Source organism: Schistocerca nitens, chromosome 4 (genome assembly GCF_023898315.1).
Source record: "Schistocerca nitens isolate TAMUIC-IGC-003100 chromosome 4, iqSchNite1.1, whole genome shotgun sequence".
Classification (NCBI taxonomy): Eukaryota; Metazoa; Arthropoda; class Insecta; order Orthoptera; family Acrididae; genus Schistocerca; species Schistocerca nitens.
Genome location: NC_064617.1, coordinates 958,857,532 through 958,871,044, shown reverse-complemented (window position 1 = coordinate 958,871,044; position 13,513 = coordinate 958,857,532). Strand labels below are relative to the sequence as shown.

General features: G+C 47.8%; 1 protein-coding gene across 1 annotated transcript in view; it reads right to left on the bottom strand.

Annotated features, from left to right (window-relative positions):
* The window catches only part of LOC126253636 (E3 SUMO-protein ligase NSE2-like), a 67,872-nt gene that overhangs the window by 49,784 nt on the left and 4,575 nt on the right, over positions 1-13,513 (bottom strand). The window contains exon 2 of the mRNA XM_049955122.1: positions 1,504-1,667. Within this exon, the coding sequence (XP_049811079.1) occupies positions 1,504-1,667 (164 nt within the window). The remainder of the gene's footprint in view (positions 1-1,503; positions 1,668-13,513) is intronic.

Below are 13,513 nucleotides of genomic sequence, written 5' to 3'. Positions count from 1 at the left end.
GATGAACTGGGACTCAGTCAGAGTATGGTGTGGAGGACTGTGACGGAGAATTTGATGATGCGAAAAGTGTGTGCCAAACTGGTGCCAAAAGTTTTGTAGGTGGATCAGAAGAAACGGCACATGACTGTTTGCCAGGAAATGCTCCAACGGTTGAATGTTATTCCGAACCTTCTGGAGAAAGTGGTTACTGGTGATGAGACCTGGGTCTACAAGTATGACCCTGAGTTGAAGCGTCAAAGCTCAGAATGGCACACTGCTTCATCGCCGAAGCTCAAGAAGGCTTGCATGAGCAAGTCGTGTGTGAAGTGCATGCTGGTTTTTTTTTTTTTTTTTAAAAAAAAAGGTAAAGGAGTGATTCACAAGAAGTTTGTTGCTTGTGGACAGACTGTCAGAGGTGACTTTTATGCTGGAGTGCTCTGCCGCTTGAGGGATCGAGTTCACCGCGTCCGCCCGGCGATCGAGGGCGATTGGATTCTCCACCATGACAACGCGCCCGCTCACACGTCGCGCACCACCGCCAAAGTTTTGGTCAAATTCAACGTGACAACACTGCCGCAGCCACCCTATAGCCCCGACTTGGCTACAAGTGACTTTTTCCTCTTCTCCTGAATTAAGACAGGCCTAAAAGGGAAGCAATTCGACTCTATCGATACCATCCAGCAGGCTTCGACAGCATGATGCCCGAGGCCTTCCAGAAGGGCTATGAACACTGGAAGATACACTGGCAGCACTGTGTTGATGCTGAAGGATCATATTTTGAAGAATTTTAGTCTGTTGTACTTAAAAGTCCAATAAATTTCTAGTTCTGAGTTAAGTCTTGAAACTTTTGAATCACACTCGATATGTCCTAAGATTCTACAACAAATTGATGTCAAGGATATTAGGTAGTACTTTTGTGAATCACTTCCACTACCCTTCTTGTAGATGGGTGTGACCTGTGGTTTCTTCCAAGAACTGGGCATGGTTTTTTGTTTGAGGGCTCTATGATAGATTATAGTTAGAAGTGGGGCTAACTTGCCGCAAATTTAGTACAGAATCTGATAGGAATTCCATCAGGTCTTGGAGCTTTGTTCAATTTCAATGATTTCACCTGTTTCTCAATACCACTGACACTAATACTCATTTCTCTGATTGGGGCAATTCTCCTACGTTTTCTTTTGTAAAGGAACATTTCAAAATGGAATTAAGTATTTCAGCTTTTGCTTTGCTACCCTCAATTCAGTTCCTGTCTCATTCGCTAGAGACTGGACACTAACTTTGATGTCACTACCAGCCTTAACATAAGACCAGAATTTCTTTGGGTTTTGTGAATGATCATTTGACAATATTCTGCTATGGGGGAGGTCAAAAAATACAATTAATGCAGTGAAACAGTTAGCCAGTAAACAACAATAATTAGGCACAAGCTAGAAAATTACTAAGTCAGTAAGACAAAACAGCAAAAGATAAGAATTATACAAATGAATTTACAAGGAGACCATATACTTAATTTGAAATACTGACTTTCTTGAAAGATTCTACTTCAGAAGAGTCTCCTGTAGTAGCTTTCTTCTTCTTACTTTCAATTCTCTTAGTAGTTCGAATCATTTCATCATGCCTTATATCTAATTCGCAAGTGTCCTCCGCCATTTGTCGCATTTTATTCAGTAGTTCATCTCTCTCTTCCCCTGTAAGTAGATTTGAGTTTATGTTTAAACAGGTTACTTGAGAAGTTTTACATATTAGAGAAATTTAAGTACTTAATAATGTAACTGGATAGTTAAAAAAAATCTTTTTAACCAAGCAGTGGCAGGAACAAACACATAGAAAAGTTAAGGAAATGTGCAAGCTTTTGTAGTTCGTGACTTGTTCTTTTACCAGAAAGGTCTAAGTGAATGAAAAGGGATGAAAGAAGTGACCTGGTGAGGTTTAGGAAATAAGGAGATTGATGGAAAAGTTGCCTACAGCCCCGAGTCAGGGAAGACTTAATGGACAGATTGAGAAGGACAGACTGATTGTTGGGACTGCACAAAAGCTAAGTACATTATACATGGTAGAGGTAGGGGGGAAATAGACAGGTGAAAAAATAAGGATGTAGAAAACTGAGAGAGATTGAAGAAAGGAACAGCTACAGAGAAGGAATGCTGAGTGCGAAGAAATTAACATAAACTTAGGCCAGGTGGGTGGTGAGAACCGAGGACATGTAACGCCAGTTCACACTTGTGGAGTTCTTAGAAACTGGAGTCAGGTAGGAGAATCCAGAATTCATGTGGGGTTAAACAAGCACTGAGATCAACACTAATGTTACAGAGCATGCACATGTTACCACCAAGTTAGTTAGGATGAATGGACAGAGTGTACACTGGCAACACAATATCCCGTTGTACTACATGCTCTACCACAAGACAGTCGTAACCTCGATGCCCGTTTCACCACACGTGCTATCTGGATTCTTCCCCCTGACACAAGTTTCTCAGAACTCTGCAGGTGAGAACTAGCAGTACAACATGTCCTTGGTTCTTGCCACCTACATGGTCTTAATTTATATTATTTTCTTCAGACTCAGGACTTCTTCTCAGTGACTGTTCCTTTCTCCGTTCCCTTTCAATTTTCTATATCTTTTATTTTCTTGCCTCTCTCTCTTTTCTCATCCCCTATCCCTACCATGAATAATGTACTTAGCTTTCCACTCTTATTAACTGTCGCATGATGCTTGGTCAGTAATCTCTGTCTTGCTTATTACCCTATCTTCCACCTTTAAGATACAGGGTTTTAAAATTTCTTCCAGTCCCGTCTCCAACAATCTGTTTTCCTTCTCATCCTGTCCAATAAGTCTTCCCTATCACTGGGTTGTGGGTAACTTTTCCATAAATTTCCCCATTTCCTAAACCTCACTAATCCTTTTCCTTCACCCCTCTTTCTAGTACCTTCCGCCGCGGAAGTCGAACACGCGCCAGAACAAATGTCAGCCCATAGAGGGCTCCGCCTCCGCTATTCCGCGCAGCAGCTCTCACGCAGCGAGGGCGCCACCGCTACGCCACTCCCTCCGGTTTCATATATAGGGACCCGCTCTGCCCTAGTCCAGTCAGTCTGGTACTCGCTCTGGATTTCGTTTCTATCTCGGCGGTACTGCGTTCTGGTCGTTGCTCGTTGTTGACATTTGCCTGGCTCTGGTTCCGAGTGGATTTACTGTTGGTGTTTGGTGTTGTGGTTTCCACAAGCCTCTGTTGTTTATCTCTTCCTTGTTGTGTCGGTCATAGTTGGTCGTGGTCAGTTGTCGTTGGTCTGTCGCCCGACTCGTCCTGTGTTTACCCGGTGGTGCGTGCTCCACCGCCGGCGGCTTCCCCGCCTGGCGGCTCCGACCCGCAGCCCAAGGCATTCCCGCGGCTGGTTTAGTTACTACACTCTTCTTCCCTTCTACTCTTCTGGTAGAAGATGGAGCCACCGACTCCGAAAGCTTGCATAGTTCCTTAACTCTTTTCATCCTATCATTGCTTGGTGAGTAGATTTTTTTATCTATCCAATTATATTACATTTAGAAAAACTGATATATATATATATACACAAAGATGATGTGACTTACCAAACGAAAGCACTGGCACGTCGATAGACACACAAACAAACACAAACATACACACAAAATTCTAGCTTTCGCAACCAACGGTTGCCTCGTCAGGAAAGAGGGAAGGAGAGGGAAAGACGAAAGGATTTGGGTTTTAAGGGAGAGGGTAAGGAGTCATTCCAATCCCGGGAGCGGAAAGACGTACCTTAGGGGGAAAAAAAGGACGGGTATACACTCGCGCACGCACACACACACACACACACATATCCATCCACACATATACTGTTGTTTGTGGTTTTAGGGCGCAAAACTGCTATGGTCATTAGCGCCCGGTCCGTGACTGAGGAAATAATAAAAACTGAAAATGGAAAACAGCAAAAATGGGAACGAAACTCAAATAATTGGAGACACTAAAAGCAGAAACAAGGCTTAAAAGTCCACTACAGAGAGGGGTTGATGGTCCCCGATAAAACTTCAAATGACTGACGTCATTTCACTGTCACTAATAAACTGGAGAATGCGGTCGGCTGAGCGCGTGTCATCTGCTAAAATCGACGATAGATCAGGCGATAGCTGGAGACGGGAGCGTAACGGATTAAAATAGGGGCATTCAATTAAAAGGTGTCTTACCGTCCACAGCTGAGAGCAGTGGGGACAGAGTGGGGGAGGATCGCCGCTTAAAAGATGTCGATGGCTAAAAAGACAGTGCCCTATCCGGAGTCTAGCTAAAATCACCTCCTCCCGACGACGCGTTCGGGAGGAAGAGGTCCAAGCGCAAGGAAGGGCTTTCACTTCCCGCAATTTATTTCGGGGAAGTGTTGACCAATGTTCAAGCCATAAATGAGCAACTTTGCGACATAAACCGCTCTGTAGATCGGTGAAGGGAAGCGACTGAATAGCTGGCCGGGGAAGAGAGACTGCAGCCTTGGCCGCTATATCGGCCGCCTCATTCCCACAGATACCAGCGTGTCCCGGGAGCCAGAGGAACGCCACCGAGACGCCCCCCAGGTGGAGCGAGCGCAGACAGTCCTGAATCCGGTGGACCAGAGGGTGCACAGGATAAAGAGCTTGGAGACTGAGGAGAGAGCTGAGAGAATCCGAGCAGATTACGTACTGTATACACTGATGGCGGCGGATGTAGTGGACAGCCTGGAGAACAGCGAAAAGCTCCGCAGTATAAACCGAACACTGGTCGGGAAGCCGAAAGTGATTTGGGGCGTCGCCAACAATATAGGCACTCCCTACACCCAACGATGTTTTCGAGCCGTCGGTGTAAATAAAGGTGGCGTCCGTCATTTGTGCACATAGAGCAGCAAATGCCCGACGATAAACAAGTGAAGGTGTACCTTCCTTGGGAAATTGACAAAGATCACGGAGCAGACAGATCCGGGGACGGAGCCAAGGCGGTGCTGTACCCCAAGTTGTCAAGAAGGTTTTAGGAAAGTGGAAGGAAAGAGAATGGAGCAGTTGACGGAAGCGGACTCCCGGGGGTAGTAGGGAGGAGGAGCGGCCTGCATACCCTACATCAAAGGAGGCGTCGAAAAAAGGGTCATGGGCTGGATTAGCAGGCATGGAAGACAGATGGCTAGCATAACGGCTCAGAAGGACCGCTCGCCGATTGGACAGTGGAGGTTCAGCAGTCTCAGCATAAAGGCTTTCCACAGGGCTAGTGTAAAAAGCTCCAGACGCTAAACGTAATCCACGGTGGTGGATAGAGTCGAGACGCTGAAGAATAGACGGCCGAGCAGAGGAGTAGACTATGCTTCCATAGTCCAATTTCGAGCGCACTAAGGCGCGATAGAGGCGGAGAAGGACCACTCGGTCCGCTCCCCAGGAGGTACCATTCAGGACGCGGAGGGTGTTGAGCGTTCGCAGACAGCGAGCCGAAAGATAGGAAACGTGGGAGGACCAGCACAGTTTTCTGTCAAACATAAGACCCAAGAAGTTAGTGACGTCTGAAAACGGAAGGTTCACAGGACCTAGATGTAAGGAGGGCGGAAGAAACTCCTTACGTCGCCAAAAATTAATACAAACGGTCTTACTGGGAGAAAAACTGAAGCCGGTTTCGAGGCTCCAAGAGTGGAGGCGATCGAGACATCCTTGAAGACGGCGTTCAAGAAGGCTGGTCCGTTGAGAGCTGTAGTAGATCGCAAAATCGTCCACAAAGAGGGAGCCCGAGACGTCAGGAAGGAGACAATCCATAATTGGATTTATAGCGATGGCAAACAGTACAACACTCAGCACGGAGCCCTGGGGTACCCCGTTTTCTTGAGAGAAAGTACGGGAGAGAGTAGTGTTCACCCGCACCCTAAATGTTCGCTCTGCCATAAATTCGCGAAGAAAAAGGGGCAGCCGGCCTCGAAAGCCCCAAGAGAACAGTGTGCGGAGGATGCCTGTCCTCCAACAGGTATCGTATGCTCTCTCCAGATCAAAAAATATTGCTACCGTTTGGCGTTTCCGGAGAAAATTGTTCATGATATAAGTGGAGAGAGCAACAAGATGGTCAACTGCAGAGCGATGCTTTCGGAATCCGCATTGGGCAGGTGTTAAAAGACTGCGTGATTCCAGCCACCAAGCTAAACGGTAATTCACCATACGCTCCAAAATCTTACAGACACTACTCGTGAGAGAAATGGGGCGATAGCTAGAGGGGAGATGTTTGTCCTTTCCAGGTTTCGGAATGGGAACGACGATAGCTTCCCGCCATCGTCTGGGAAAGGTACTGTCGGTCCAAATTCGATTATAAAGGCGAAGGAGGTAACGCAGACTATGGGTTGATAAATGCAGCAACATTTGGACATGGATACCATCCGATCCAGGGGCGGAGGAGCGAGAAGAAGAGAGGGCATGTTGGAGTTCCCGCATGGAGAAAACAGTATTGTAGCTTTCGCGATTTTGAGAGGAGAAAGCAAGAGGTCGCACTTCCGCTGCACGTTTCTTCGGGAGAAACGCTGGCGGGTAATGTGAAGAGCTCGAAATCTCAGCAAAGTGCTGACCCAATGAGTTAGAAATTGCGACGGGGTCCACTAAGGTATCATGCGCGACAGTGAGCCCAGAGACCGGGGAGAAACTAGGCGCGCCTGAGAACCGTCGAAGCCGACTCCAAACTTCCGAGGAGGGAGTGAAGGTGTTAAAGGAGCTAATAAAGAATTGCCAGCTTGCCTTCTTGCTATCACGGATGACGCGACGGCATCGCGCACGGAGTTGCTTATAGCGGATACAGTTTGCCAAAGTAGGATGGTGACGGAAAATGCGAAGAGCACGTCGCCGCTCACGGATTGCGTCACGGCATGCCTTGGTCCACCAAGGAACTGGGGGGCGCCGGGGCAATTCGGAGGTGCGTGGTATTGAACGTTCCGCAGCTGTAAGAATAACGTCGGTAAAATGTGTGACCTCATCGTCGACGCTGGGAAAGCGACGGTCATCGAATGTCGCTAGAGACGAAAAAAGTGTCCAATCGGCTTGGGCAAACTTCCAGCGTCGCGGGCGCATATATGGCAGTTGAGGCTGCAGCCTAAGGACACATGGAAAGTGGTCACTCGAGTGTGTATCATCAAGGGCGAACCATTCGAAGCGCCGAGCAAGCGGAACAGTACCGATCGCAAGGTCCAAATGAGATAAATTTGTCGTGGAGGCAGACAAAAACGTGGGGACCCCAGTGTTGAGGCAAACTAGATCCGCTTGGTGGAAGACGTCTAGCAATAGTGAGCCACGTGGACAAGGATGTGGAGATCCCCAAAGCGGGTGGTGGGCATTGAAGTCCCCAACCAGCAAATAGGGGGGTGGAAGCTGACCAAGAAGATGAAGGAGATCAGCTCGTGCCATCGGTGTGGATGATGGAATGTATACAGTACAAAGAGAGAACGTGTATCCAGAAAGGGAAAGACGGACGGCGACAGCTTGGAAGGAACTGTCTAAGGGGATTGGATGATAATGGAGAGTATCATGGAGAAGAATCATGAGTCCTCCATGGGCTGGAGTGCCTTCCACAGAGGGGAGGTCATATCGGACGGACTGAAAATGAGGGAGAACAAAGCGGTCATTAGGACGCAGCTTTGTTTCCTGAAGACAGAAGATGACCGGCGAGTAGGATCGTAAGAGGATCGACAATTCATCCCGATTGGCTCGAATGCCGCGGATATTCCAGTGGATAATGGACATAGGGTGAACAGAAAATGGAGGAATGTGACCAAGGGTGCTGTCAACTCAACGACTGCTCAGAGCTTGCGACCGACAGCATGGAATGGCATTCAGCCGAAGGCAGAAGATCCTGATCCATAGGTTGGTCAGGAGCAGCTCCTGCCACCAGCGATCGGCCGGTTGACCGGCCACCAGCAGTGCGCCTCGGCGACACAGAAGACGGCCGCGGGCGATTTCCGCCAGGTGGCGCTGTGGATGGGACACGCCTTGGCGGAGAAGGAGAGGAACTGGGTTTCTTTGTAGCCTTCTTGGAAGTATGAGGTTTAGAGGAAGGAGGAACCGATGGTGGTGAAGTTGCCGTACGTAAAAACTCTTCACGAGTATGCTCTTTCTTCGAAGACTTGGTGTCTGACTTTTGGGCTCGAGATTTAGCAGAACCCGAAGAAGGGTGAGCCAAAGAGTGGGCAGGCGAAAGTGGTGAAGTTGAACGGGCGATCTTTGCGCTGGCCGATCGGACGACCGTGGCACTAAAGGTGAGGTCGCAAGTCTGCGTGGCCGCCTCCTTTGTTGGCCGAGGAGAAGCAAGGACAGTGCTGTATTTGCCTGTCTGAGGCACGGTGGGCTGTCGACTGGCGAATAATTTCCGAGCAGCAAAGGTCGACACCTTTTCCTTCACTCTTTATTTCCTGGATGAGCTTTTCGTCCTTAAAAACTGGGCAATCTCTAGAGGAAGCAGCGTGGTCACCCATACAGTTGATGCAGCGAGGGGATGGAGGTGGACAAGCACCCTCATGGGCATCCCTGCCACACGTAACACATTTGGCCGGATTAGAACAGGACTGGCTGGTGTGATTGAATCGCTGGCACCGATAGCAACGCGTAGGGTTTGGGACGTAAGGACGAACGGAAATTATCTCATAGCCTGCTTTGATTTTCGATGGGAGTTGCACTTTGTCAAATGTCAAAAAGACAGTGCGGGTTGGAATGATCTTCGTGTCAACCCTTTTCATAACCCTATGAACAGCCGTTACGCCCTGGTCTGACAGGTAGTGCTGAATTTCTTCGTCAGACAGTCCATCGAGGGAGCGTGTATAAACTACTCCACGCGAGGAATTTAAGGTATGGTGCGGTTCCACCCGGACAGGGAAAGTGTGTAGTAGTGAGGTACGCAGCAATTTTTGTGCCTGGAGGGCACTGTGTGTTTCTAACAACAGGGTGCCATTCCGTAATCTGGAACAAGACTTTACAGGACCAGCAATTGCGTCGACACCTTTCTGAATAATGAAAGGGTTGACTGTGGAGAAGTCGTGACCTTCGACAGACCGAGAAACAACAAGGAACTGTGGCAACGATGGAAGAACTGACTGTGGTTGAGACTCAGTGAACTTACGTTTGTGAGCAGACATAGTGGAAGGTGAGGAAACCATTGCGGAAGAATCCCCCATGATTACCGGCGTCTCCGATGGCGCGCTCCTCCCTTGTGGGGGCCCTCTCTGAGGGCACTCCCGCCTTAGGTGATTGTTCACACCTCAGGTCACACCTCCCGACAAACGGACGGAGGGACCAATCGGCACTTTCGGAAGGTATCAGCTCGGGTAATCACCCCTCCCTGGGCCTGGCCGTTACCAGGGGGTACGTACGTGTCCTACCTGTCTACCCGGGGCGGGGAATTACGCGTTACCCCGTCACCGGCTACGCATGGAAGTGCGTGGGTCGGCCTTCAGACACGCACAGGGAGGAAGAAAGAGAAAGGGAAAGGGAAAGGAAAAAAGAGGTCTCAAACGGCGCAGCGGAGAAAAGGGTAGAGAGAAGAGGTAAGGAAAAGAGAAGGACAAAGGAAGAACGAAGACTTACAAGTAAGGAAGGCGAAGAATGTGGTACATTTACAAGCGTCCGTCTCCGGACGTAGGCACAAACCATTCCCCCAGAGGGGGAGAAAAGGAAGGAAAGAGCCAGAGGTGAGGGGGGGGGGGGCGAAGATGGGGGATGGGGAAGGATGCGGAAAGGGAAGGTATGCAGCCCGGAAAGGAAGGAAGGCCACATCAGCTCGGGGTCCCGTGCTCGCTACGCACGTATCCACAAAAGAGTTGTGGATCCCCTGGGGGGCCACACATATACTGTATTATTAGGTAGGGTGGCAGGTGATCAGCGTGAAAGGAAATGTTCCATCGCAGCGAGGCCCTGGACGTGAGGAATATTTGTGTATAAGGAAGTGGCATCAATGGTTACAAGGATGGTTTCCGGGGGTAACAGATTGGGTAAGGATTCCAGGCGTTCGAGAAAGTGGTTGGTGTCTTTGATGAAGGAATGTAATGGGTTGAAGGTGTTGATCTACGTAGGCAGAGATACGTTCTGTGGGGGCTTGGTAACCAGCTACAATGGGGCGGCCGGGATGATTGGGTTTGTGGATTTTAGGAAGAAGGTAGAAGGTAGGGGTGTGGGGTGTCGGTGGGGTCAGGAGGTTGATGGAGTCAGGTGAAAGGTTTTGCAGGGGGCCTAAGGTTCTGAGGATTCCTTGAAGCTCCGCCTGGACGTCGGGAATGGGGTTACCTTGGCAAACTTTGTATGTGGTGTTGTCTGCAAGCTGACGCAGTCCCTCAGCCACATACTCCCGACGATCAAGTACCACGGTCGTGGAACCCTTGTCCCCCTTGGCCCCCTCGTACGCCAACCTATTCATGGGTCGCTTAGAGGAAGCCTTCTTGGATACCCAGGCCTGCCAACCCAAAGTTTGGTACAGATTTATTGATGACATCTTCATGATCTGGACTCACAGTGAAGAAGAACTCCAGAATTTCCTCTCCAACCTCAACTCCTTTGGTTCCATCAGATTCACCTGGTCCTACTCCAAATCCCATGCCACTTTCCTTGACGTTGACCTCCACCTGTCCAATGGCCAGCTTCACACGTCCGTCCACATCAAACCCACCAACAAGCAACAGTACCTCCATTATGACAGCTGCCACCCATTCCACATCAAACGGTCCCTTCCCTACAGCCTAGGTCTTCGTGGCAAACGAATCTGCTCCAGTCCGGAATCCCTGAACCATTACACCAACAACCTGACAACAGCTTTCGCATCTCGCAACTACCCTCCCGACCTGGTACAGAAGCAAATAACCAGAGCCACTTCCTCATCCCCTCGAACCCAGAATCCCCCACAGAAGAACCACAAAAAAGTGCCCCACTTGTGACAGGATACTTTCCGGGACTGGATCAGACTCTGAATGTGGCTCTCCAGCAGGGATACGACTTCCTCAAATCCTGCCCTGAAATGAGATCCATCCTTCATGAAATCCTCCCCACTCCACCAAGAGTGTCTTTCCGCCGTCCACCTAACGTTCGTAACCTCTTAGTTCATCCCTATGAAATCCCCAAACCACCTTCCCTACCCTCTGGCTCCTACCCTTGTAACCGCCCCCGGTATAAAACCTGTCCCATGCACCCTCCCACCACCACCTACTCCAGTCCTGTAACCCGGAAGGTGTACACGATCAAAGGCAGAGCCACATGTGAAAGCACCCACGTGATTTACCAACTGACCTGCCTACACTGTGATGCATTCTATGTGGGAATGACCAGCAACAAACTGTCCATTCGCATGAATGGACACAGGCAGACAGTGTTTGTTGGTAATGAGGATCACCCTGTGGCTAAACATGCCTTGGTGCACGGCCAGCACATCTTGGCACAGTGTTACACCGTCCGGGTTATCTGGATACTTCCCACCAACACCAACCTATCCGAACTCCGGAGATGGGAACTTGCTCTTCAATGTATCCTCTCTTCCCGTTACCCACCAGGCCTCAACCTCCGCTAATTTCAAGTTGCCGCCACTCATAACTCACCTGTCATTCAACATCATCTTTGCCTCTTCACTTCCGCCTCGACTGACATCTTTGCCCAAACTCTTTGTCTTTAAATATGTCTGCTTGTGTCTGTATATGTGTGGATGGATATGTGTGTGTGTGTGCGCGCGAGTGTATACCCGTCCTTTTTTCCCCCTAAGGTAAGTCCTTCCGCTCCCGGGATTGGAATGACTCCTTACCCTCTCCCTTAAAACCCACATCCTTTTGTCTTTCCCTCTCCTTCCCTCTTTCCTGATGAGGCAACAGTTTGTTGCGAAAGCTTGAATTTTGTGTGTATGTTTGTGTTCGTTTGTGTGTCTGTCGACCTGCCAGCACTTTCATTTGGTAAGTCACATCATCTTTGTTTTTTGGATATATTTTTCCTACGTGGAATGTTTCCCTCTAGAAACTAATACACACACACACACACACACACACACACACACACACACACCAGCTTAGAAACTATGCTATGAACAGAGTGACAGAGATTGTAATTCAGCTGCTGGAGTATTTGCAAATTTGCTTTTAGGTATGATACTGTTAGAAATTTCTACCTGCTCACTGCCACTAGTGTAGTTTTCATGTAACCCAATCTACTCACTGTTATTTAAACAGATTTATTAGGTTTGATAGGGGCAGATTTCTATTTTGGTCAATACCAATGTTAAAATTTTAACATTTCTATTTTGTTACAGTGAAGCTGTATGATCAGACATACAAAGGTTTAAGCGCAGCTTTGTGCTCCCGTCATCCATTCTCAGTATTCTAAGAATAAATGAACAAATGTTTCATTCGTTGATGACAAGTATGAAGAAAAAGTTGGAGGATAAAGGCTGGGACAGATGGCACCAAAGTATAAAATATTTTTCATTCTTGCTACATCACATTAGAGATTTTGACAGTCACCCCCACTGTCTTTACCAAGAACAGTTGGCCGCTGTCATGCTGTCCAAGATCATCTTGATACCTGTTGGACATGTGCATTTTCCTGTTGTTTCTTAAAGCTGAGAGCTCAATTTGTGAGGCTGTGGTTAGCAACTTTAGATTTTTCTAAATTACAATTTTTAATGCACAGTTGGTGTTCTGCACAATGTTAGGGAACTGTAGAGACAATGTGAACAATGTAGTCACTTCTGAACTGAGAAGGGATTATGTAAATTATGTGGACCCTGAAGTAAAGATTGCCTTTAACAAGGTGCAGGTCCTCTTTAACCTTCTTTGGTGGTAGTAAAATAGGAATAATGTCTTGTCTGCCCAGCAATGTATCTATTTTGCAAGAGGCAATCCGCAGAGAGGAAGAAGTACAACTGGTGGATATTTTTGTAATTTCTGAAGATCTTCATGTGTGTTTCTTGAAAAGGATTAACTTAGTATCTTGATCTCTTCAGTGGTATTTTATGATACCATACTATAATTATTTTATCTCATAATCCACATTGTCTTTCTCAGAATTAGTTATAAATTGCCCTTTTCTGAGATGTATGGTGGTGTTCACTGACTTGCGGTATACCGAGCGGCCGAGTTGCCTGGATCTGGTTTATATTCTACCAAAATCTCTAATTGCAGCAGCTTGCCTTCTGTCTCCATTACAATGTGAAGTGGATGTTAGGGTGCATGCTACTCATATGAGTGAGAAACTGAAGAGCTTTAACAGCGCGTGGCGATCAACAGAATTATACAATGAAGACGAGCAAAGGGGACCAGAATTAGGCCACATTCCTCAAAATGTTCCATAACGAGAATAGACACTTTTGAAAACACTGCAGGGCCCGTGGGCATTTCATAAAATTTAGCACTACACAGATAGCAAACCAGGTTGGATCCAAGGCAGATAAGAGATAAAACTTGCTTCCCATTTACCCAAGAAGAAAGACATTCTGCATCTGATTATCTTTTATTGGTTACGCACAGTCTTGAAAGCAGCATTCCTTAAAAGAGTAGAAACAATAATAATGAATCAATGCATACCGTTTCTTAACTT